This window comes from Symsagittifera roscoffensis, chromosome 9 (genome assembly GCF_963678635.1).
Source record: "Symsagittifera roscoffensis chromosome 9, txSymRosc1.1, whole genome shotgun sequence".
In the NCBI taxonomy this organism is placed as follows: Eukaryota; Metazoa; Xenacoelomorpha; order Acoela; family Convolutidae; genus Symsagittifera; species Symsagittifera roscoffensis.
In genome coordinates, this window is record NC_087070.1 from 35,081,924 (window position 1) to 35,108,790 (window position 26,867).

At 34.9% G+C, this 26,867-nt stretch overlaps 3 protein-coding genes across 7 annotated transcripts in view; 1 reads left to right on the forward strand and 2 right to left on the reverse strand.

The window, feature by feature from the left end:
• Positions 1–565: 565 nt before the first annotated feature.
• On the reverse strand, positions 566–7,907 carry LOC134854273 (EF-hand calcium-binding domain-containing protein 10-like). Of its 3 annotated transcripts, none has more exons than XM_063870468.1 (5): positions 7,773–7,907; positions 7,041–7,161; positions 4,985–5,149; positions 1,517–1,598; positions 566–687 (listed from the first exon to the last, which is right to left on the reverse strand). In XM_063870468.1, exons 2-5 carry the CDS (start codon positions 7,141–7,143, stop codon positions 645–647), a joined length of 393 nt encoding a protein of 130 aa, XP_063726538.1. In that variant the 5' UTR covers positions 7,144–7,161; positions 7,773–7,907; the 3' UTR covers positions 566–644. The 3 variants fall into 3 exon arrangements, with proteins under 3 accessions (XP_063726538.1, XP_063726536.1, XP_063726539.1); XM_063870466.1 differs by having other exon boundaries at positions 7,041–7,164; positions 7,773–7,905; XM_063870469.1 differs by having other exon boundaries at positions 7,041–7,158; positions 7,773–7,900.
• A 1,995-nt stretch (positions 7,908–9,902) lies between these two features.
• Positions 9,903–26,867, reverse strand: part of LOC134854193 (uncharacterized) — a 72,727-nt gene continuing 55,762 nt past the window's right edge. For both annotated transcript variants that reach the window (XM_063870348.1, XM_063870349.1), the window contains 3 exons: positions 12,191–13,108; positions 10,309–11,269; positions 9,903–10,085 (listed from right to left, as the gene is read on the reverse strand). In XM_063870348.1, coding sequence (XP_063726418.1) covers positions 10,075–10,085; positions 10,309–11,269; positions 12,191–13,108 — 1,890 coding nt within the window. In that variant the 3' untranslated portion in view covers positions 9,903–10,074. The remainder of the gene's footprint in view (positions 10,086–10,308; positions 11,270–12,190; positions 13,109–26,867) is intronic.
• Positions 16,321–25,410, forward strand: LOC134854195 (neurocalcin homolog). Of its 2 annotated transcripts, none has more exons than XM_063870350.1 (3): positions 16,321–16,702; positions 17,329–17,474; positions 24,964–25,410. In XM_063870350.1, the coding sequence occupies exons 1-3, from the start codon at positions 16,477–16,479 to the stop codon at positions 25,147–25,149; spliced, it is 558 nt and encodes a 185-aa protein (XP_063726420.1). In that variant the 5' UTR covers positions 16,321–16,476; the 3' UTR covers positions 25,150–25,410. The 2 variants fall into 2 exon arrangements, with proteins under 2 accessions (XP_063726420.1, XP_063726421.1); XM_063870351.1 differs by having other exon boundaries at positions 16,321–16,667; positions 17,378–17,474.

Sequence of the window (26,867 nt, forward strand, 5' to 3'; positions counted from 1 at the left end):
ACTGCTTCTTTTTAACTGTAATCAAAACATGTGTTCAAGGGGAGCTAGCCATTAACAATATTGAACGTTTTCTTGAATCGATTAAAATGCGCTTTTTTTATACCAGTTGAAACCATAATTTTCATAACCACTAATGAAATGGTTCGATGAAACATTTACAGAATATAGAATTGAATAGATTTGCCATGTGTGATTGGCAGTTACTGGTTTTTTCTTTGTTTCGACGAGGTCACTGGAAATGACTGGAAGAAGCTAATGCATTGGGTGAGATTGTTTCCGCTAAGTTGCAGGCACCTCAAAAAATTGCCGTCCCCTCACTTCAACGTCCCCCCAACCCAACCCCCCAAAAAACCACAAATATTCCAGACACAAAATTGTTTTTTTTTACAAATTAAACGGTGGTCGGAATATTCTGTGCTATAAAAGGTTGCTCCTAATTTTTGAAGGAATTTTGAAAAACATAGAAAAAACTCTCTGAGAAAAAAAGGTGGCATTTTTACTAAACATGGAGAAAAGGCTACAATAAAGGTATCAGAATCAGGCCTGCAGCGTTCATCAAAACGAATTGTGAAATTACTAAATATATATTTTTTAAATTCATGGTTTCAGTCTGTGATATGGTCTGGGTCACGAGACGACTGCACTCATCTCTTGTATGTCGTGGAAGCTTTTGACAGGCCATGGGTTCTAAACAAAGAACTCATATCAAGATAAAATTCAGTGCTCGTTGCTTGCGTGTGAGACAAAAATAAACCCAGTCCAGAAAAAAAATAACCCAGCCCCAAAAAAAAAATTTAAATCTTAACAAAGGGCACAACAGCAAATATTTGGTAAGAGCTGAACAGTTCGTATGTTGGTCTTTTCCCTCGTGGATAAGTCGTTTTAGCTTCAATTTTAATATACTAAACTATTTATTTTATGCTAAACTGAAAAATCGCTTTTCCATGGGCATTTTCGAAAATTACAGCTATAAAATACGTTATGCTCATCTTGGAAATTACGCTTGGTGTATTTTTTTGTGCAAATAAAAATTTCAGAAAAAATATGTTTTCAAAGTTTGGCATTGTTGGCAATTCAAACCTCAACAAAAGATCATATACCACGCATATACCGTCATTAATGTGATGAGAGAAGTTTAATTACGATCATTAATTCAATTTAAAAACCAAACCATTGAATCAACTTAACATTCTTTTTTCTGCCCCTCCCTTCTCTAAACAGTTCAAGTTAAGATCCTCCACTTCACTACTTGTACGTTATTTTATTTGGCTAAAAGTTTCTTTTTAGAGCTATGTTAATATCCTTTTAGGGGGAGGATGTTAAAAATTGGTCTAACCATTTTTCAAATCTCAATCACGCAGTTGCCCGCACAAATTTGCAAAAGCCGCCAATCTATATGAAAGGGTTTATTACAACAATCCACAAAACTTGAAAAAACGTCTAGGTGTCTTATTTACTTTTTGGCTCTGTAAAAAATGTAGCCTAACAGATTTTATAAAAAAATAAATTGACTTACGCTTCCTGTTCAAAAAGATCAAAGTCTATAGTTGGCTTATCCTCGTGCTGGCCGAAGTTCTGAATTCCTAGAATTTTCATAGCTGAAACAAAATAAATCAGATATAAAGGGCCTCTCAGGTCAAGCGAATCAGACATTGGTATCAAACAATTTCAATATTTTTCATTATTTTTTGTTGTTGGAATCAGATCAGCTTCTGATGCAAACTAAAGGAAGTTCAAGAGGTTCTCCCGCTCATTTTCAACCAACACAACAAGTACAAAAAGTCACATTTCAATTCAATGTTTGAAAGTTCAAACACAAGGATTTTATTCAAAGATCATGTGACTTGACCCTAATAATTTTTTTTCCATTGTACATCGCAAAAACTGATATTTCTGTGGTTCTATGAAAAGCTATTAAGACTGTATAATCATAGTCCGCATCTGAAAATTCCCCGCATTCCACGCTAAATTATTTTGCTGAGCGAAATTCTTTTTTGTTACTCAATGTCTTTTTTGTATGTTCTTCATGTAATGCTACTATTGCATTCGAAATCTGTCAAGCTGTGGCAGACATGAAGCTAGAGGTCAAGTGAGAGCTCATCCTCACACACTATCAATGCCATCGCAGGTGATCGAAAAACCGGTACTAATCTAAGTGAACACCTTCATTATACTACGTGCCTCTTTTAAAATACGAAAAATTAATCTAGAAGTACATATCAATGAGCTGGAGAGAAAAATGTCTAGAAAAATCTATATTACTCAAATGGCAGTGCCTTTCTGGTCAATTTGGATGATTACACTACAATTCCCAGTTTCAGATGTCTAACCTACCAGATGTTTGCCTAATATCGCTTGCTTAGATAGCCCAGTATAACTCATGAACTTAGCACCGCGATAGCTCGCAACAAAAAAGAACTGGTAACAAAAAACAATTCAAAAATAAAAAGAGAGCGACAACTCGCGATATTTGCAAATTAGTTCAAAATCTAATAACTTTGATTAAAGATAAGAGGTAAGCGCGCTACCCGGGTCGAGTTTGTGGTTTGACGGTCGCGACCAAATTTTGGTATTTCCAGACTGCCGAGGCAGAAATTGGACATTTTCAGACCGCCGCAACCAAAGTTTGGTATTTCCAGACTTAAGGAAAATTAACCGCGACCGAGCGCGACCAAAGAAAAATTAACCGCGACAGGCGCGACCGAAGAAAATTAAAAGCAATCGATGAAAAACGACTGAAGAAAATTACCGGATCGAGGTTTGGGATTTATGCTTCGACTGGTTCGACCAAAAGTTATAATGGCTAGCATGGTCGGTTTGAACACAGTAGACCCGAGTTCAACTCCTCGAAAGTCCTAAGGTCACCAACTTTTTGACCATGCCGCGAATAATTTTTTGATCAAGCCGCGAGAGATACGCTACGTCCAGACTCAGTCTGCGACCAATTTTTGAACACCGCGATAGAATTACGGTAATTGCAGACTCAATCCGCGACCAATTTTTTGACCACCGTGACTTAAGACCCTGTTCAAACTATGGATTTTCGGTCGCAGAATTAACCTTTTCGCGACCGACAAAGTCAATAAATTAGTAACGAACCTCGACCTGGGTACTCAAATTTGCAGCTTTATGGCGAAAACCTGCTCTGCTTTTCATATAAAGCGGCAAATTTCTTGCAGAAATTTTGAGTGGTTCAACTATTGCAACTAATCAGTCAGGCGGCTGAGATAAACCTGAAGCTAGAGGTCAAGTGAGAGCTCACCCTAGCGAATTATCATTGCCATCGCGGGGGATCAAAAACCTGATCCTGTGATCTTAAACTGAACGCGCCTTGCAATAAGGTTAAGTACTTTATTTTATTATCCAAATAACTAATATAAAAATGCCCTTCAATGAGTTTTAGAAAATGTTTTGAGGATTCTATAATATTCAGATGGCAGTGTTCCTTATACTTTTCTTAGAACAACTCGCTAACGTCTTGAATAGGACCAAAATAGCTGCTGTTGGTCTCCATGGTATCTGAAATCTATTGTATTATTATAGTTGGAGGCTTAATGAGAAGAAGCGTTCTGAAAATTGGATGAATGTTCATGACAAAAGTTCATTACAAAATAATTGGTTATTGGTGTAGATTTTAGAAATTGAATCCCTTTTCATTGGATCATAAAAGTTGTTCCATTATCTAATTCAATTTAATCAATTTACTTTTAATTAAAACTGTTATTTTTTCTTTTTAAAAAATCCAGGAAATTTCCTTTTTCCTCCTCTGAAATCCATTTAATCAAATTTGTTCTGCAGAAAGAGTCGCTTAATCTGAAATCCATTTAATCAAATTTGTTCTGCAGAAAGAGTCGCTTAATCTAATTTGCAATTCTACTGTTAAATGAATCAAGCATGCATCATTTGCACTAACTACTAAACAAGACTGCCTCGTAATAACTTGAAAAAAATTAAATGTAATTAACAAAAATGATGAGTTTTAAATTTGAGGTTTCTTGTAAAAATCATCCCCCACACATAAAAAGTACAAAGTGATAGATTTTGATCATATTAACAAGCCAATTATGGCATATAAGCTTCCTTGAAACAATTTGGAACCATTTCTAAAACGGATTAACTCTCCGCCTAAGCGTTAATAGCGCGGAATATATTGCGCGTTAATTGTCCCAAATTGGCCAAAATGGCAATCTTTAAACCCCCAGAAATTTACAAAAAGTAATTGCAGGTAAAATATCTTTTCAAATTTAAGCTCATGACAACAATAGTTTTTGAATGATATGAAAAATTCCATCAAAAATGGCTATTTACAAAGTCGAAATTTGTCTGAAGAAAAAAACCACCACGAGCACAAATATTCCGTTACTTTCGTTACAAAACAATAAAGCAGTTTAGAATCGACAACTTTTTCTACTGTTTTTTAAGTCGACCAAAAAGTTTTATTCGTTTCTTTTAAAATCATTTTGCTTAAAGATTATGCACCGCTTGAAAATTTTTGATACCTATGAGCTTTTTCACATTTTTGGCCAGAAAATTGCACTTTGGTCGCTGTTTTTTTAATATGTATTTGTACCTTTAAAAAGGTCAAAGTTTAATTAACGTCAAAATTTAATCAACTTAATGTAAGTAGATGATTATATGGTAGAAAAAATGAAATTCCCACTCCCGTTTTTTCCCACTCTCTCGCCGTCATTTTAGTTCGACAAAAATTCAACAAAAAAGAAAAGTAAATAAAAATTGCCTAATTCTTAAAAAAGTATGAGCAAAAAAAGGCAATGAAATTAAACCGAAAAGAACAGTGATCTAAAGCTGAGTGCAATTATTTTTTTGTTTATAATTTATTAAAAGGCCTGAACCCATCTCTAGATCAGTAATTCTTCGAACAGGCCTAATAATCATCTGATTAATAATGTCTCAGACTGGAACTTTTTAAATTCAATTTTCAATATTTCATAAATTTATCAAAAAATCGAGTGAAAATGCTGACCCTCGAGGTATTGAAGGCGAGTGATGTGTCCGGATCCCACTGGGTCCAGCATGCCGAAGAGAGACTGGAGGTTGTCCGGTCCAAACAGCTTTGGCCCATCTGCCCTCCTCTCCTTCGCCTCTTTAAGACTCTTCAAGTATTCCTTCAGAAACTCACGGGGGTTTTCTAGGAACAAATTTTTATAAATAAAACTGAAAATTTCAAAACGGATCGCAATCAATGGATGGCCTCTGTCTGCATCTAGAATCCTATAAAACTTAATGCTACTATTTTCTGGCGCAAATCTAGTATTTCCTCAATGGGTCGGATTTTGAAAAAATATATATATTTTTAGTTCGACCAAAATGATTTTCCGAAGTCTTCCAAAGCTCTATAAAGCTTTGATGATTTTAGAAAAAAAACATGTGCATCTTGGGGTGATTAGAAAATATTTTGGGCTAGCCGAGCAAAAATGGAAGCCAAACAAGTACCAAGAGGGGCAGCTTCTGGGTAGTTCGGAAGGAGAACAAATGCTTAAGTGATAGGGGATCAGCCCCCCCCCCGTCTCGCTCAAATCCACTACTTTTCACGGACCCACTCCTAAAACTAATCCAAATTGCGACAAAAAAATTATGAGTTTGACCACACTACTTTTCTTGACAGGTAGTTATAATATATGCCCCCCTAAATCCTCCCCCGGTTGTAATGTAAATGTCAAATTGCCATAGACCCTAAATGCATAGACCCTAATAAATGCAATTCATGCAATTTTTTCTTCGACTTCAAGTACCACTCCAAATTAATTTTTTTATAAAAACATTCCATTCTCAAAAAGATCAAAAATGCTCGTATCAAATCTTCTTCGTAACCAAAACTGCGGTAGGATTTCATGAGTGACATACGTAGAGACCGGGTCCTTTCTCTCAATACCGCGATCATTTATTTTGAACTTCGGCTAACAAAACCATTCATTTTATTTCAATGCAAATTCTCACTAAGTATTTTCGAAAAATTTATTCAACATAATTTTACCAGTTAAATGTTTTTTCATCAGGTTGAATAAGTGTTTTGTATAAACTGAGCAGAGTAGAAGTGTAAAATTTATCTGAATTGACGTAACGTAAAACATGTTTCAGCTAACTTTTTAAAAGTTTTTCAATGTGAACTTTAAATTTTAACTTTTTATTAGTTAATAGACCTAAAAATTTTGGTATAACGTTTACTCTGTTAACTTCTGAGGTGGCTGTTTCGTTCTTGTTTATAGTGAGCTTATTCTCTAAAAACCATTTTTCAATCTTGCTGCAGTTGATGATCTCCTGCTGTTGATTTCAAGTTTTTGTTGTTGTATATAATGCACAATCATCCGCAGCCAGTACTACCTATGCTGCCGACAGGTTATTGGCAAGTCATTTAAATAAAGCAAAAACAACAAAGGACCCAGGACTGAACCTTGTGGTACACCCAACTTGCTTGTTTCAATGTCCAATTGAAATGTTCAATTTTTACAAGTTGCTGTTAACGATTCTCAAGGTTTGACTTCAAAAATTAAGGAACTTGCCCCGTTACCGTGTAGATCGCATATTTCTATGAAAATTTTATATTTTATCTAAAACGCTTTGTTAGGGTCTATGAACAAAACACCAAGTCGTATTTTTTTCTTCTAATTCATCCACTAATTGTTCAGGGTCCAAGATAATATTAACTGTTTTTTTTTTGGATTGTACTTCATCAACTGATATTTTTTCTGATATACCTATTGTCGGTGAAGCTTGATTAGTGGATAGCTTACTTAAAGCGAATATCAAAATAATATTAAGATCTTGTTAACTACCCTCACTCTCACCACCTAACGTACCCCTATTTTTAAAGAAAAATTGAACAGTTAAGCATATACAAATTTTTACTTTGTATCGAATTCCTGTCCCCTTTTGTAGAATGGGGGAAGGTTGACAAGATCCTAAAAAGTTAATTGTTGTGGTTTCTGCAATTCGCAGAGGATATACCGAAGGCTAACCAGTCTGTCTAGGCTCGTTCGTTCTTAAAAGCTTTGTAGAGATGTGAAAATGATAAATTGAACCTGGCTGTTGGTAGATTAGTTGTGACGTCAGATTCTCCATCAGTTCTGGAATCCTGTGGTTCTTCAGGTATTCACTGGCCTCCGAGGTACGATCCACACTCATTCTTGCTCCGACAATCTACTTCTAGGGTAGAAGAGTCCCGTAAAATTTTAAACTTTATCCATTTGATATGGTTAATTAGCAAAAAGTAGACAGTTCAAAAACTAAGCTTGTAATCCAATCGGAATCGAGAATCGAGAACAGAAAACATTTCGTTTGTTTGTTTTCTTATCTCGATTCTGATTGGCTTATGACATGTCTACTGTATGACAAATCTACTTTTTGATATTAATTAGATTTTGATTAGATTGTTTATATTAGCTCCCATTTAGAACTTTTGACTCGCATATTTTTCAAAAATGTATGTTTCGCAACAGCTTGTACAAATGCAGTTTTTGTTTGCAAAATAACTTTTGTTTGAACACTCCAATTTTCGCCAAAAAATGTAGCTCAAGCTTGAAAGTTCTAAAATCCCCAAAACATGATAATGTATAAGATCAAGTTTCGGGGACCTCAGAACTTTAAGCTAAGCTAAGTTTTTGAAATTTAGTTGCAACAAAAAATCCCAAGAGTTGAACATGCGTTTGGTGGGGAATGTTGATTTTTGCAGAGTATTCAGTTCAATGGTTTTAATTGGGGAGCCAACAGTCGTAATAATTGTAATTTACAGGGACTCTTCTAATTTTATTTACCTTTATCAATTCAAATCAATGAGGAGAAAATATAAAAATATCAGCTGCGTACAATATTTACCGTGCGGTACGGTACGTGTTTCTGTTTTTATTGATAATGTAATGCAATAAAAGAATACGGTCGCACGTGTTTTAAAATGAAACAACGTTTCACAGTTTAAGCCATGTAATCATCAACATCGTTTTTTGTTAAATTAGTTTTTCTATAGTATTTTCATCAATGCGATTTATTCTTCGGGGGATTTTTTTTCTCATGTTTTCAAGAGCGAATCAAATAGTTGATTAAAAGGCCATTTGCGTTTCCGCCATTCAGTTTTTGATGGTTTTCAGCTCAAAACAACTCGCTGGGTAGGCGCTATTTTTAAAAACTGGAAGTAGAGCGCGTTATATTGCAACTGTAAAATTCCACAACTGATCAGACTCTGCACCAGGGGCGGATATAGTGGGGGACGCCCTCCCTATAAAGGATTCGACCCCCTTCCGACCCAAAGGGTCCCCCCCTTTGTACTATTTTGAAATATCCATATTTGATGATGGGCCCTAAAAAGTTTCTAACGGCGCCTTTGGCGCCAATATATACTAATTTTGAGGGAGGAGCGCGCGCCGAAAAAACGCAATTTTTTCGTCAACATTTTCCAAAAAAAAGCCTAAATACGCCCTTTTTTGGCCTGTTTTTTTTTTTTATTTTACCTGCGGTGCACATACTTTGACCAAAACGGTCTTTTTAGTGCTTTGGGAAAACTTGAAAAATCAATTTAGTTGACCTGAAAAAAGTCGACAAAAGTTTCCCACCCCCTTCGAGAGTTTCTTAGATCCGATCCTGCTCTGTACATTAATTTAACTGTGCTCAATCATCACTAGATTTTTCGACCGCCGCGACTAACTTTTCTATTATCGCGACCGAGATACGCTATTTTCAGACTCAGTCCGCGACTAAGTTTTTGACCATCGCAACCTAGATATGGTATTGTCAGAATTTGTCCTTGACTTTGAACTCTGTCCAGACCATAGATTTTCAGTAGGGGAGTTAACATTTCTGCGACCGGCATATTCGAAAAATTAGTCGCGGACCTCGATCTGGGTCGAACTGCTCTATTTAGCAACAAGACTGCTCGTATCAGGGCAAAGACCTGAATGTTCCGACTGCCATTTAAATGGTCTCCAACATTTTTTGGTACGCTTACGGGGCCAAACTGAGTATTTTATAAATTGTGAAATTTTATATTCCCCAACAAAGACTCTCTTTTTGTTCTTCTTTTGTTCTTTCGTTTTCATTGATCATTCCGACAAAGTTTTAACCTCTTTAAAAACTTGCCTCTGAATTCTAGAGACCTACATACGGCAAGATGTGCGCCTATCTAGTGCACAATTTGGCCGCGTAATGAAATAAGTTTTGTCAAAACTATGAATTTGAGAGTGATCATAATAAAATTTGTTACAAATCGAGTCGTGTATGGAATTAATTAAATCAATTAGCTGTCTAAATTCAATTTGGAACAAATTTGTAGCGCGGGATTATTTGCCACGCGTGTAACTTATAAAACGAGACACGTGGCAGGGAACTAGAGTTGTGTTCACACCCGTCTGGGTCCCTGCACATCAAGAGAGGGCTCCAAGCGACCAGAAATTGTAAACTTGGTCTGAGTAAAAGGACCACCCGGAGCATATATATTCCTCAAAAATGTTTCCTTTCTAATTTCAAACATATCTTTTGCTTCCAAACTACCAATGTGCTACCTCTACTACTAGACACTTAATAGTAGAAAATGCGTAGAATTGGAGCAGATCTTAGAGAAACGTATATTTTTATCATAGGGTACACTTGATAATGAGAAGCAAAATTTCTTTCATATTTTCTGACATTATGCTGCAATGGCAATCTGAGAAATCTTCTGCAAAGTGTTACTGGTTTTTCGTTATTTTACTCAGTTGTCACCCTTTTGTGCGTTTGTTTTAAGCTACAATTTTACATCACACAAAAACTCAATCTTAGATCGGAACCTAATTATTCCAGATGATTTTAGAAAAAAATCAGACTATATAATCTAGGTTTGCGTCTCAGATTGTTTATGTTGGAGTTAAAAATTTATTGTTCAAAAACATATTTGTTCAAATTAAAGTTATTATAGATTTAGTATTGCAACAAAAATTTTACTGTTTTCAGTACAAAAATAAACAAAGTCAACTAACTTCAGAATATGAAATAAATAGAATTTATTGCCAAATAAAAGTTATCTATCCATAAGTATAATCTGAAATTCTGGATCCACCTTTCTTGTAAACTGAAGATTGTTCAAAACGATCACTTTTTCTCTGAAACATAAGTTGTTATTTCAACAAAAACTATCAGCTAAAAAGTTTTAACTTGCAATCCCGTATTTTTGCTAAGTCTTTTCAAACCATTTGGAATTTGGTAAAAGTTAAAACCGAAATCTGAATCTATTTTTTTACTATCAGCTGCGCAGCTGACTTACAGCTTAAGATTTTAGTTTTTTTTTTAAATAAAGTTTGATACATTTAATTATCGAAAACTTACTTTGCTTGACGAGATCGAAAACCGAATTGATAGTTGAGGTCGTGTTTGAAATCCAAGTGGTCTTCTTACGAGAAGGCGACTTGAAGTTCGCAATCTGATAAGTTTGCGGAAACGGAAACCGAGTATGGAATTCAGCGTCGACCGAACTTCTTTTATCGACTAACTTTGCCATCCATTGAGGGCTATTTCGGTTGGAATTGACATTTTGGGCTAATGGCAACTTCGGTCTATTAAGGTTTGTTGGAGTCATCATTGGCATTACCATATTTGGAAGTCCAAAAGGCTTCCACTCGGTTGATCCACCCGAACCGAGCTGAGAGCCGGTGAGTTCGGGCGCTGTCGTGTTTCGGATCCGAGTGTATTTATCATCATTAGACTGCTCGGCGCCAAACTTATATCTGAAAATTTGATTCGTGTCAGGGTAAAATACTTCCAGGACTCCGTTGTCCAAGAGCCGGTAGTAGCAACCGCGGTTCCGAGGAACCATCGCAAGTTGTTGCGGTAGCACTGTATTTGGCATCCCGTATCTCTGTTTTGGAAATTCCAATGGCGAGCTTGCAGGCGAAACATTTGGCTGAAAATTTGCAGAGTTTTTCGGATTAAAAAAGGATGTCTCGATGATCGCTGAACTTTCACCTGGACTCTTTAAGTTGTCGGATGCGTTAATAGGTCTTTTAACAGACGTCCCAACATTTTTCAAGGGGGAGGGGCTTGAATCGCGAGAAGCTCTAGCGGAGTTTGTTTGGGAATGGGTTTTGTTCAACTGGGCGTAGTCCACCCCTCCCCCTTTTATAAATTTGGGGAGATAGGGGTCTCCCTGAATAGCCCAATTGTTCACACGAACAGGTGAAGATTGAAGTTGCGACATTACGAAACGGGATCCAGGAGTGGCGACAGCTGTGATGCCTGAAGATGATGTCGCGGGAACAGCACTGCTGCCGCTTTGTTGCGAAGACGAGCGCTTAAAAACAAGAGCAAAAAGTTTAAATAAAAAAATAGAATAAGAACTTGAGTAGATCAAGTTAACAGTTTATATAACTGAATTGACTTTCACTTAACATGCAACAATGACATGCCAAGCAAAGATGTGACCGCTGAACAATCCCCACCCCCTATCTCAGTTCTCGCTGCCAAATTTTTGGTTCACGAACTTTAAAAATTTTCAGCACCTTCGATCTTAATTTAACAAGTTTGAGAGGAGGAGCTCGCATAAAAAAAAACACAATTGTTTGGTGCAGCGGCGGATCTAGGATTTCTCGCGCAAGGGGATGGGGCGGATTTTCATTTAAAAAATCGAAAATTTTGTCGACCTTTCTAATAGGACGACCAAACTAATGTTCAGAGCGCTCTCGGAACGCTATAAAGACCCTTATTTGACAAAATTTTCTGGCAAATCTTTGAAAAAAGAAACAGGTAAAACATGCCGTTTTGGGCGATTTTTGGATTTTTTAAACCAAAAAATCGCGTTTATTGGGCGCGCGCTCCCCTTCAAATTTAGTTCGTATTGGCGCCAAAGGCGCCTCTAGAAAATTTTTAGGGTTGGTCGCCAAAAATGGATGTCTAATCCATGAAAAAGAAGGTGTATAACCCCCCCCCCCCCCTCCTTATTCCGCCCCTGGTTTGGTGTAAATTTTCCAAAAGGTGCTTAGATGTTTTGAACACAAGTTGCTCGAAGAATTTTGACATAACGCGGTTAATTTATTGTTTTAAGAAAGCGTGGAAGAAGAACCTTTTTATGGAAGCTTACTCTTATATATTTTTTAAGCTCTATCTTAATATTTGTATCAAATTGTTTCGATTTTTCTGATACCAAGCGGACCCAGAAAGCATAAGCTTATTAGAGGCAAGTTTTGAAAGCCCAAAAGTAACTCAAAATTCAAACCTCCCGGGAAGTTTTAAGTGAGTTTTCCAAATCGCGGGTGATTTTCTGCAGTTTCCGTTTAATGGAGCGGGATCTTTTTTTCTCCGCCACCGGAATCTCCTCGGCAACCAGTTCGTCCGGAGGACTGGAGGAATGCGCTGGGATCCGATTCACTTCTGGCGGTTTCTCGGAAAACGTCACTTTTCGCTCCCTCAGCACTAGCTCTGAGTCACTTTTCCAGCCGTCGTGATTCGTATCCGACAAATAGTCGTCGTCAAGATTATTGTCGGTAGAAACCTCCTGCGCAATTTTGCGTTTGGCACTTCGTAACTCGTTGCCCTGCAGGTCGTTTTTGGGACACAAAAGGCGATATAATTCGCCATGCTCGTTTTGCCAAAGCGTATCTCGTCTCAGAATCAAACTTTTTTCGGCTACAGCAGTTGGCGACATCAAATCTCGACCAATAGGAGCGCGGGTTTCTCGTAAATCTGCAGTGTTTGCGTTAGTATTCGAGCTTTTTTCTGATTGGTTAGTTTCTCTTGACTGATTGGCGTGTGAAATTTCAACAGTTTCATTGTTTTCATAATAGTTTTCATTAATTTTGGGTACTTCATTTTGATTTTTCTGAATTTGGTTTGGTTGTTTTAAAACTGTAGACGCACAGCTTAAATTGGAATGTTCTAAAGAGTTTTCGTCCTGGATGTTTGCGGAAAACTTTCCGCCGCTCCCCCCACCGCTACTCTGGCTGTCTGACCCGTGTTCGTCTGATTGACCAGAACTGTTTTGGGTGGAGTGGTGGTTCGGAAGGGTCCTGCAACGATGCAGTTTCGGATCCCGAATGTGACGCCAGGTCTCCAGGGGATCTGGGTTGTTCAGACTCTTGCATTTTATTGGAAGGTATGGAGACGAGTGCATTGTCGTTTTAGTCGCCATCGTCGGCTTAAAATACAAAACTTACAATATATGGAAAAGAAATGTCATTTTTAAACAAAGAAGATTTTATGATCCTTCAAACTAAATGATCCTACAGAATATGAAAATATTTCTATAAAATACGTCAAAATCGAGACCCGAAACAAAGGAAAGTCTGGAAAAATTGTCTCAAAACAATATTTTGATAGCTTTGAGAATAAAATGCTGAAAAAAAAACAGACTGCGCGTACATCAGGGCAAGTCCCTGATTGATCCGACTGCCCCTTTATCCATATCGAATAGTTTTGGGGAAAATATTTAAAAACTTAAAGTTTTGGACAAAATCAAAGAGCAAGTGTAGAAATTTGAGTCGTAAGAAATTAATACGACCAATTAACTAGCCTCAATTAAATTTGGAACGATTTTGGTGTGAGGGATAACTCAACAGCATAAAAAATTCGCGTTACACTTTCAGCATAATGAATAAAATGTTCAAACTGCGCATAAATTAGTCCACAGCAGGGCCAAATTGGCAGTTTCCAAACTCCAGAAGTTTGCAAAAAAGATCGGAGGTAAAATATTTCAGTAAATTAAAATTTTGGAGAGTCGATATCTTTAATGGAGCATAAGTTTTTTTGTCAAAAACTATTATTTTGGTCACCGAAAATTGACTGAATAAGAAAAACCACCACAAGGTTAAATATTCTGTTTTCTTCAAATATCGGGGCAATAACCGTAACTATACAAACAAGTTTAAAATAAAAACATTTGTGAAGAGCGCAGTTTGCCTTCAGCAAATGAAATTGAACTGACAAAGAAACCGAAAATCAAATAGCCAAAAATTAAACTTAAGCAAGATGAAATTTTAAGCCTTTTCCTTATAAGACGACAAATTAACACGAAACTTTCACTATCTAAATAATTTTCTTTACTACGTCCATTTACATTTGACACAATCAGATTTTATCTTATTAGACGCATAAATAAATCTATGATTTTGGCAAGTGTGCCGGATTTCCATATGTTTTCAAAAGCAGTTGTTGACTTTCTTAGATCGACCAATGTTTGGATTCTTTTTTGCTCCTAAAACAAAATTTCAAATAGAAAAATAGAAACACTCTGATAAACAGTTTGCTATTTAGAGAAGAAACGTTTTGAAAATTTTAAGAAAACCGGTCAAAACCACCGGATTTGAACATTTTTTGGGTGTCCTTGCCAAAAAATGAAGCGTGCCAATAAAATTGAAACTTAAACATAAACAAAAAAATGCAATGAAGTAGAGCCCATATTATTTTCTGAAAAAATAATCGAAATATTTAAAAGGTGTAGTTTTTGATACTCTTTATGAAAACCCTTTTTGATACTCTTTAGGAAATTTTTAAGAGCAGTTAACAACTATTAAGAACTTTTCATACTAATTCAGGAAATTTAGGAATTTCCTGAATTAGTCAACGATTTTGGTGTGAGGGATAACTCAAAACGCATAAAAATTCGCATGAAAAATTTGCATGAATTAGTATGAAAAGTTCTTAATAGTTGTTAACTCCTCTTAAAAATTTCCTAAAGAGTATCAAAAAGGGTTTTCATAAAGAGTATCAAAAAATACACCTTTTCAATATTTCAATTATTTTTTCAGAAAGTAATATGGGCTCTACTTCATTGCATTTTTTTGTTTATGAATGCAATGAAATAGCCAAAGTTGGGCTATTTCAAGCATATTTTGTAGCCGGTCAGCTGAAAATGGATGTGATATAGAAGTACCAAATAGGGTATTTTTTGGTCAGTGAGGGGGTCATATCTAACAAGTTGATCAGATTGAAATAATTAACGCGGGAATAATTTTCTTTTTTCCATTAAGAAGCAGCAAGGTGGTGATTTATATCTACTCAAAAATCGTTTCAAATTTATTCAAATTTGTCTAAATGGTCAAATTTTTTTTCTATATTTTTGTATGTGAGTGAACATATAACAAAAAGGAAAACTAAAACTTCTTCATGCTTTTGTAAGCCAAAATTTACTGAGATATGATGAGTGAGAACCTGAAAACTGTACAGATATGGTGGTCCAATCTTAAAAATTGCCGCTGCAAATAAATGATATTCTTTTAATTCTTTGAAATTTCGATCTCAAACGTCAAAAAATGGAGAGTCAAGTAATTCTTTAACTTTATCAAAAATACATTTAACGATTTTCATTCAAAACTGGGCTCGCAAAAATGTGTTTTTCTTAGGATTTTCAGTTTTTGAGCAATTTTGTGTTCTTGAAGTAATTTAGAGTAGTTATTTTTTTCACAGCTAATTCCAAGGAACTTTTGCATGCTTCTTGTAGAAAATTGAATAGCGTTCAGAGTCAAGTTATCTGGGTTGGTTGGATTTTCAGTGAACATTCTGTTTCTAGTATAATTTAAAAAAAAAACAAAGTTTGAAATTCATTTTGTTTAAATTAATAAAATTTGCTTTGCTCGTAAATTGGATTCAAAAAAAGTAGCACGGGAAGCACACAAAATGTATACACACTTACTGAACTTCATAAATATGAAGTTTTTAAAACATTGAAAAAAATACACCAACAAAATTGCCCAGTAGATACTTTAAGCAACGAAAAAGCTGAAGAATACCTAATTAAATATCAAAACAAAAAAAACTCGAAAAATTTAACGACTGATGCTTGTTACATAACAAATAACTCACTGCATTAAAATTAAAAAAATAGCACAGTTGCGTCTTTAACTTTGGAATATACTGGGATGAGTTTACCCAGAAAATGCCCACAACAACCTCAAAAAGAAAGAACCACCTTTTCTTAGATAACTTCATTTGAACAATGAAGATCTATTGAACATAATATACAGCTAGGAATTTTATTATAACATTTCAACAGGTTAATTTTTCTACTTACTCCTATTTTTTTCTTTTCTTTTTCAGAAAGCTCGTACTGTTTTGAGTTTTTTTGCGTTTTGGTCGATTCCGATAAAAATTGGAGTACGTAATTGGAAAAACAATTCAATTCTTCCGCTCAGAGAAGCCTGAAAACGCACCAGAAAATCTCATGACTAAATCTCAGGCTAATGTTTATTGGTTGTAAATGCGGTTTTTTAACAATCATTACTGGTATACTAGCCTGAAAACAATTTATTATAATTCTAATTATCATTATATTGACTGAGTGATCACAGAAAACATGAACGTTTCGTTTCGTATATTGTTTTATATATTAATATCTTATCTTGTTATAAAAGAAGTGCCATTGAAACCTCATTCTTAAGCATTAAAAACGTATCAAATTGAATCAAACACGTTGCAAGAGCGATCAAAATTACATGATAAAAATTCTTATCATAAAATTTTAAACGAGCCAATTTTACTGCATAGCTTTTATCTTCAACGTTAAATTATATGGGTAAATCAAACAGCAAGTTGAAACGAAAAGAACTCAGATCAATCAGTCAAAAGACAAGTTTCACGACGAAAGAGATTAATGCGTGGTACAAGGTGTTTTCAAAAGAATTTCCAACTGGAAAAATTAGCCCGAAAGAATTCAGCGTGAAGTACAATCAAGGAAAAAGAAATAAGGACAAGTTTGCAATGTATTTGTTCAGAGCAGTCGACTTGAATGGAGACGGTTAGTTTGAAACACCTTGACAAAAAACCAAATAACAAATAACAAGCTGAGAAAAAGTACATTTAAAAAATCAAAATGGGCTGATTTTAAAATTGGAAAAGAAAATTTGCAGATCGAACAGGAGCATAATTTCGATCTTTAAAACATATCGTACCAGTTGGATGATCAAATCAAAAAGATTAATTTAACGAGCATGTTATGGCGATTTTTTGGGCTGGTAAAATTCTTCTCACTAGAATATTAAAAAACTTACTCAATTTTCTTTACCTGATAATTTCGTGCCTTAAAGGTTTAAGAAGAAGTAGGCAACCAGAAACATATGACCTTTTGTAGCCATTAACCTTTGACCACTCAAAGAGTCCATTTTGGTGAAATTTTACACCCACGCAAAGTCAAACAAACCCAAAGTTTTTCTACGGGCGTCTTGGCTACCCGAAAAAAAAGCGGTTTTTGGTCTAAGCCTATCAAAAATTACCTAAAAAATTTGATCTTTAGCCTGTTTGTTTTGTTTCAAAAAGCTACCCATGGCGCAAAAAGTTGTCGGGGTCTTTTTAGAGTCTCTATAGATTTAAATTGGATGACTGATAGGTCGAATAGAGCAAGATTATTCATCCATTGGTGTTCAGGTGTCTTAGACTTCCGTGAATTCATAGCTGCTCTGAGCGTAACATCGAGAGGTTCTTTTGAGGAGAAAGTAAAGTTCATGTTTGACATCTACGACATAGACGGAGACGGATTCATCACAAGAGACGAAATGCTCGCAATTATGCGGGTAAGTTGCTGTTAGCCGTTTGAACCTCGTGTTTTTTGTGAATTTTCTCGATTAAAAATTCATTCAACCTGGACCTCAATCATGCAATCATATCAAACCTGATGAGCTACTTTGAATTAAACTTTAAAAAGTGAGATAAAAATTGGTTGATAGGTGCCTGTATGGAATTTGGATTTTGGAAATACCAATGTCACGCCAGTGCCTGCTACTACGTAATAAAAACAACTATAATTACCCCCAAAAGTGATTCATTTTTCATGGCTACAAAACTTCCCAACAACTTACTCTCACTCAAAAATCTAAAAACTCTAGTAATTCAAACAATTAATCACACGGTCTCTTTCACAAAAGCTGCTTGTTTTTTCTAATCTTGTTTCCAACAATTTATGGACCAGCTTGAGACTCTTGTTGACTGATGTTTGAAACATTTCAAAATTTGAAAAAGTCAAAACAGAGTTGAGACTGCAACTCAATTAGCGATCTTTTCAATGAAACCAACATAATTTGATGATCCTTCACTGGACAAACTCATCAATGAAGACGAAGATTAGGTCGAGCCATTAGAAGATTTTTAAAAAAATAACTGATATCGAAAGACGCAAACGCGAGATCTGGTGCTACATAGCAAAGGTGCTATATTCTACCAACTTGATGCTGATCAGACAAGCATGTGATGACAGAAAAGCCAAAAAGCGTTTGTCAAGCTGCTGGGAAACCAATAAAGCAGAAGTTCGAGAGCGATGAGACAAAAAAGTTGTCAGTGTGATGCGCCAGCTGGCAAGTTTTCAGCTCAGAGGCAGGGCAAGAATTGAACACCAAACTCAACCACGCTGGGAAAATTTGTCTTTGTTCAACCCGATATTAATGAAAGACCTACTTCCTCGATACGAACAATTTGTACCATGCTGACAAACTAAGAGGAAATCCGAGCATTTTGTGAGGGCGAAGAGTAACTTCACAATGCAATGTCTGCCCAAAAAAAATAGATCGTTCGAAATTTCTCTTGAATGTTTCAGAATGTTTCATCATTAGACTCTAGGCAAGCAGGGTCTCAGATTCCCCCAAAGCAAAATTTTGCTATGCATAAAAGGACACTTCAGAATTGTACTTAGACAAACAATCTTCAACATGTAGTGCACATAAATAAAAAAGGACTTTCTATCAAAAAAAGAAGCCAACGCACTCGATTTAGCAGTGAAAACAAACTCAATCGGGAGAATCAAAAAGATTTAATAATAACTCAGGACAATGTACTGGGCAAAGCTGATGTTGAGATTCAAGCTAAGAACACACAAAGTTAAATTCAGATTTTCAAGGGAAAGACGTTCTTACAGAAAAAAAAACCTAATTTCTATTCAAACATCATTCATAAAAGAGATGCAGCAGAAGCCAAAAAGCAAAAAAAATTTTCATATGAAAAGAGACAAAGCTATTTTTTCGGCATCATATTGCATCGAGCATGCAGCTTATTTTATATCAATCTATCAGACTTGGACGAAAAAAAATCAAATTTGTCAGAAAAAATTTGCGGATTCAAAAGCCACGGTAACTTACAAATTGGGTAAGAGCCATAGAGAAAGAGCTAAACATTTTAGTAGCGTATTAAAAAAATCAACCAATAAAACTTCAGCGTTACAAAATCTTTCGAACAAACAATGGTCCCAAAAACAATAAGAATTTTTTGGGCCTCCTGCATATTTTAAAAAAATGATAAGTGAAAATCAATTTTGACCCAAGGGCATAAAGATACATTTTATTAGATAGGCTGCAAATATTACATCTCACTTATTCCAAACCGTAGACAACATAGTCAAATAAAAAGAATACAAGATGTTTTGACAAAGACGTTTTAATTCAAATTCAAAAAATCGATGAATAAAAGCAAAAAGACGATTAAAGATTTTGATCTACAGTTAAATATGAATTAATCGTACTTAGCAAATCGATTCCAGATACAGCCAAATTAGAGGAATCAGAAAATATTTACACAAAAACATAAAGTGAATTATTGATTATTGAAATCAGTAGTACCTAAGGTGACGGCCAAGTTGAGAAAAGTCACAAATGTTCTGGAAAAAATAGAGAAAAACAAATCATAAATTTTAGATCAACATTAGCAGTTCAAGAGTTTGAACCAAGGCCTTTGAAATTTCCAGCGCCAAAACAAAGCAAACAGCAAGCACCTCCAAGAGTTGCAATTGCAGGTAAGTTTCTAAAACTTGCATTATATCATGTAGAAGCTTATAATCAATGGTATCAACATATCATTATGAAATTTTCATGCGAAAAACGAACTACGCATTAAACCACAATGAAAAGAATAAACGAATCGACAGACCAAGAAAACCACAAGAACACTACGGTACATCCTATACTCTTATGTGTGAGCAAATGACGCATTTTCATTTTATAGAACCAAGTAAACAAAAAAAATGAATCCAGCGACCAAGATAAATGACAAAGAGCACCGCAAACGAAATAAAATTCAATCATTGATTGTCCTACATGAAATTTAATTAAAAACGTTACCTACAGCAGTATTATACCAGGCAAATAGATTTACATGATGAAAATAACCAAAATTGTGTGGATCGAAAAACGCGAAGAACGATATGTGTCTTAAAGTTCAAACATGTGGAACGTCTCGAAAAATTGAAAACATGCACTCCTAAGTAAATCAGAAGTTTTTTAAACAACCATAGCCTTAGTGGCTAAGGAACATTAAGCTGAGTTCCCATAGGAGCAAACCTATAGGACAAGACACTCTCACAAGAAGCATTCTCAAAAATCTCAACATTGAACATTGTAAGCTGTCACAAACTTCAGCAGACACAAATCTACAACTTTTTAAAGCATCATCAGAAAGCTCACAACTATTGGACTCAACATACTATAGAATTTTAGTAGGTTCAGTATCTCCCAGATTTTGCAAATTAGGCTTGATATCAACACCAATTGATGGTTCATCATGCTCACGAAATCAACTAACGCTGACCCTATCTGAATAGAGCGGCGATACATATGATCGACTCTCAACAACAAGATACTGTCACAAAACTCGACTCAGCCGGTGCGCTATAAATTGAAAGGACAAAAAGCAACCGACTGCACAACTACCCGCATCCAGTTTTAAGCGTTAATAATCGCTTATTTTACGATTTTAGTACCAGTCTCACTAAAATTGAGATACAATCAATTTTAATCAATTATTAATCGATTATAATCTCTTTTTTTAAAAAAATCAAATTATAATTAAATATAATCCATTATAATCGATTATAATAGATTATTTATTCATCTATTTTTCGATACAATTCTAATCGATTATAATTGATTATAATCCATTATTTTTATTCAATTTTCTATTTCGTTAATTTTGCACAAAAATCCATTATAATCGATTATAATTGATTATAATCCTTTTTGTATGTCCATTTTTGTCTTTGAAGTTGCATCTAAATTGCTTATATTTTCTGCTTTTTGTGGACGTTGGTTCCTATGAAAAATGAGAAAAATATTTTTGAAGTTTTCCAATTAATTCAAATTTATAAGTTTTTTTTTCATTTCTTCCCCATTAGAGTTGTTTTATGATGCATATTTTAAGCTTCTTTAAACACCAAAACATTAACAAATTGATTTAGTTTCTTGATTGATTCGGGAAATTTATTTTTCATCTACCGCGAGAACCTTTCCACTCATATGAAAGGATCTCTATGAAACTTTTGTTTCGTGGTAAAACTTTGAGTTCAGATGAACCAAAGTGTTCAAGAGATCTTTTTTTAGAGTTTTGCTTATTGACACAAAAATAATAACCCATAAGATATAATTCGAATATAGGAAAATTTCGGCAAAATAAGAGATTAAAATCGATTATAATCAATTATAATTGATTTTAAGGGTTTTTAGTAAGAACTATAATCAATTATAATCGATTATGAGAGATTATAATCTCTTGAGAAATATCACGATTATAATCAATTATAAATCCCTTAAAGACCAAATTTTGGTAATTATAATCGATTATAATTGTCGAAAAATCATCATAATAATCCGGTATAATTGATTACTTACGCCTAAACTTGGATGCGGGTACTTTCATGAGAAGCAAAAGCAAGACTCTGGCTTCAGCTGTTCAGCCAGCAGTGGTCTTACGAAATCTCATCAGCCAAACATGATATAAACAGCATGGAGTGCAGCCTGTATTTAGACAACCATCAGTACTTAGACAAAAACTGTATGAACCAATCAGAATCGAGAAAACACATTAATAATCCAAAATAAAAAATAATTATACAGAAATACTCGTCAGTATTTAGACAAATACTGTATGAACCAATCAGAATCGAGAAAAGACATTAATAATCCAAAATAAAAAATAATTATACAGAAATACTCGTCAGTATTTAGACAAATACTGTATGAACCAATCAGAATCGAGAAAAGACATTAATAATCCAAAATAAAAAATAATTATTTATTAATTTCTTCTTTGTCTCGATTCTGAGTTGTTTAAACAGTATTTGTCTAAATACTGACGCGTCTGAATACGCGTTTGTCTAAATCCTGCTATGTAACCAATCAGCAAATACTGCTATGAAATCAACGCGGCACTAATCAAAGAGAAAGAATTCCAAAAGGTTTGCGTTTAAGTATCTATGCCCTCACTAACTTCTAAGTTTTTGACAGTAAGTAAGTGGATAAATACTTCATTATGCAATCAGAATCGAGATCAAAAAGTAAACACTCAAAATAAAAAATTATTAGTTAGTTCTTATGTTTTTTATTGTAATCCAACCTTGCTCTGATTGACTAATATTGAATTTGTTTACTTACTGATGAGTGTGAATACGCGGTTCTTCTTGGATACGGCGCGCCCTTTTCCTATCGGCTAATTGTATTGGACTTCAATTTCTAATTTTTTGTTCACGTGCGAAATTTTGAAGAAATTTTTTCAAATTGTTCGCATGCTTTGAGAAACCGATCATGCGTACAATGATCCCCTTAGAACAATTTAGTGGGGTGGGGCTATTCTCATGCGCGAAGGACCGAATGAGCGAAAACTAAATCAGCCAAAACTCAATTTTTAAAAAAGAGCAATTGCCATTCAATTAAAATGAAATAATTGCAGCAATATTTTGCTGTTTTCATAACGAAACCCTTGAAATATACAATTTGTTCCAATTTCGCGGCGGTCAGTGACAGTTTGAAAATTTTGCCGTTTTTATATTCGGCCAGTATCAATGTTCAGTCCCAGGAAATGTTTACTTTCTTTCCAAATTTTAGACTACTGAAATCTGATTGGCTGATTGTTATTTTCGCGCATTCGGTCCCTCGCGTTTGAGGGATTCCAGCCGATTTAGGGGGAAATAACTTGGTAGAAACTAGTATATTTCCTATCTTCAAGATTTAATTATTGAAAGATAAGTGAAATGTCAATTTAATTGTTGTAGCCTTTCATTGCATATTTTATACAGAATTAATTTTCAAGTTTTATACATGCTTTGGTAAGAAATTCTACTCTAGGTCAATAAGGGGAAGGGGTAGATGGAATTGTACGCTTGATCCTAAAAAAACTCAGCAAGTATTTGCAAGATGTTATCAAAAGCGACATTTAAAAAATAAACAAGGATAGCCGGTTACAGTGCAAGTAGCACAGGCTGTTTCGACCATAATTTTTAGAAAACTACGGATTAAAAAGTTTTTTTGGATCTTTTTAACTATTTCCCCCTATTTCGACTTTCAGAAGTTCAACTTTGGCGGCCACAATTTCAAACAATTTTCAGAAAATATATATAGTTAAAACTTTTTACGAGAGTATTATATAAATAAAGAGTTAAAGAGTAATACAAATACGAACGCACGAAAATGAAAACCCACTTAATTGTTGACGTTTTTGAAATGCATATTTTATGCAGAAGTGGTTGTCAAAAAAAATGCAGGGGGGGAGTTAACAAATTCCAAATGGGGGGAAATAGTTAACAAGATCCGTTTTTTTCCAATATAGTGTAGTATTTTCTGCTTCGTGTCATGACAGCATCTGACGTTAAAAAAAAATTTAAGCATATATAAGACAATCACAGTAATACAGGAAAATTGGAAAAAAAATTGTAGAAAAATGGCTAGAAAAACTGAAACGAAATTAACAAAAATTTGTTCTTTTTTTTGCAGAAAAATTTTGGCTCCCTAAGTGAAGCTAAAAACTCCAAAAAAACTAGTTTTACTTGCTTAAAATTAATTTTGAAGGTCCTAAATTAGGCGTATTTCAGCTTGTAAGCCTGCTCGCTTGCTTGCTTTATTCGCTCGAATTAAGACAAAAAGTAAAAAATTCAAACCAGTTTTTCTCGACGCCGGGAAAACTTTTTGCAAACGTTATTAAGTAATTTGAATCACGACTTAAAAGACTTTAATAAGATATATCACTCAACCCAGTCCGATTATTTTTTGTGGTACCTGATTCTGCGTGGAAAACATAAAGAAAAAACTAAAACACACAAGAATACAAAGTTCCTCCCCATTTTCAATGGTCTGAACAATAAAACCTCCAATTTCTATCCACGTTGCTTTGACCATTTTTAGATGGAGCTTTTAAATTTAACTTGGTTATGTTGCTTTTTTGCAAATTGAACGATGCATTATTTCAACTAATCAGAATGCAGTTTTTTTCGAGAGAAATAGAAATAAACTAAAGTGAGTCTGTACTAAACCGCTTATGCAGTGCTGATTTAAATTAACCGGGCGTAAAGAAAAACATTGGAAAATTCAAACGCGTTTTTCTCTTATTGGATTAAGGTTAGACGAAAAGTGAAACTTCATGGTGCCATTTGGTGTTCGAAAACGCAATTAAAACTTTACCCCAAAAAATGAGTCAATTTGGTTTATTTTATTTAATCAAGAATTAGGCTAAACTTTCCGAGTTAATTGATGAGAAAGTAATATTAAGAGAAGCCTCTTAAACAAGGTGACAAAACTTTAGAAATTTGAATTTCCAAAAATGCGCAAAACGTTTGAAACTTGTTTTTGAGCAAAGTTTTGGCCTTTTATACTATAAAAATGACCTTTTTTAGCTACTAAATAAAAAGATATTCACCTACACAAGTTTCTAAGCATTTTGCATTTGTAGAAGATTGTCGGGCTGATTTAAAGTTTTCTTTTGATATAATTTTTTCATCAATTAACTCGATAACTTCTGTGTAAATCTTGATTAACTAAAAAAAGCTCGTATTACTCATTTTGGAGTAAGATTTCGGCAACGGGGGGAGGGGGTGGTGTTCACATGGAGGCTAATCGACTTCGAGTATGCTTAAGACAAGTTAACTCGCACAAGACTGCAGCAGCTTCAATCAGATTTACAGAACAGTCGCAAAAATATTCTCAAATCTTATAAACTACCTTCTTTGAAAGAATAATAGCAAAAATGAGTGCTTGTCGACTATTCACAAAAAAAAATAAAAAACAAAATCATTAGATTGTCAAAAATTCATTGTTTTAGGCAGTTGATTTAATGGGTGACGACGTCGATTACGCGGAAGACGAATCCACTCCTGAATTGCGAGTAGACAAGATATTTCAGCAAATTGACTTCAACGGAGATGGCAAACTAGAACCCCAAGAAATGGTTGAAGGAATTAAAATGTACCCTTCCATCGCCAAATTACTGGCAGCTTATGAGTGTTGAATTTTGCGAGTTTAAACTCGAGCGTTTAAAAATTTGTAAATTTTTGTCTAGATTTGTTTAGCTTTAGAACTCGAGTAGGCTGTATGAACAAAAGCTTTTTGCAACAATTTGCAATATTACTGATGTTTTTGTTTCGATCTTTGGCGGAAGAAAGTGAAGAATTTATATGTGATAAGGTAATATTTCAAAATCAGCCTAAGTTATTGCGACTTGGACTAATCAATCAACAGCCTGTCAAGTCATGATATGCCAAAACTGAGTTTGAACGCGCTCTCTCACAGCTTTATCTACTGTTAAAAGTAGAGTTTTTTCAATTCATTTAATTATCCGTAAAGGTAATTAAACAACTCATTAATTTACTTCATTTCAGCTTAACTATTTATTTTGACTTTAGCGTACAGAATTAACGAATATCACATGACGCAGCTAGCAGTCCAATATTTGGACAAAAGAACACATATATGGCGGGAGAACGAGCCTTTTGGGCGAAACCGTAGCCAGAACCAAAGAATTTTTGAAAAGGTCAATTTTTCCCTGCCATATATTTACGCAAAAACTGCGACCTAAACGACTTATTTGTAACTCCGGGACAAGTCCACGACGATCCACTGACGAAGTTTCTCAAAGCCGAAGCAAATACAAAAGCGAGATACAATGCCGATATCAGACAGGTGTAGCAGGCGAAAAAAGGATACGTAAAGGACAACACCTTGCAGAATCAGAATCTCTAATCGAGTACTTATGGAAACCCATTCAAGATTAAACATGAGCCGCCACCATATCCACCCAATCGCTTAAATCTGTACAAAATCGAGTCGATAGAGCCTTCTAGGAGATAGGCAGAGGCATATATACTCGGGTCTTAATTTATGCAACAAAACGTCCAATGCAAACAAACCTTGTTACTTTTGATGGATTAAGTTCACGCCAGAGGACAAAGACAGATGCGTAGCGAAAGGACCAACATGTAACAGTCACGGAAAGAAAAGCCACATTTCAAAATGCTGCCAAAAAGTAGTATCAGTTGAAAAAAACGACTGAGATTCGTGAACTCGGACAGTGAATCCGATTATAAAGTATTAAGAATAAAATAAAACAAGACTGCTCGTATCAGGGCGAAGCCCTGAATGTTCCGACTGCCTTTTAAGATTTATGGAGCAGTAATAACATTAAAAAATTCAATAAAATAAAACAAAATCAAAAAAATTTTTTTCTAAAATTTGACTTTTTTTATGAAAATCATCCCCCCACACGCCATACAAAGTAGAAAAGGAGAGATTTCGCTCATTGTAACACACCAATTATGCCAAATAAGCTTCTTTTAACCAATTTGGAACGATTTCTAAAACTGATTAACTCTCCGCTTACGCGTAAATAGCGCGAAATATATCGCGCGTTAATTGTCCCAAATTGGCCAAAATGGCAAACTTTAAACCCCCATAACTTTACAAAAAAAGATCACAGGTGAAATATCTTTTCAAATTTGAGCTCAGGACAACAATACTTTTCGAATGATGTAAAGAAATTACGTCAAAAATGGCTAGTTAAAAAGTCGAAATTTGTCTGAAGAAAAAAAAACCCACCCCGAGCACAAATATTCCGTTACTTTCGTATCGAAAGTCGGAATAACAATCGTGAAGCAGAATCAGTCAAGAACCTAGAAGTGATAAGTACAGCCACAGGCAAAGGGTCAAAACTCAGCGCACCCGGCCTTATTC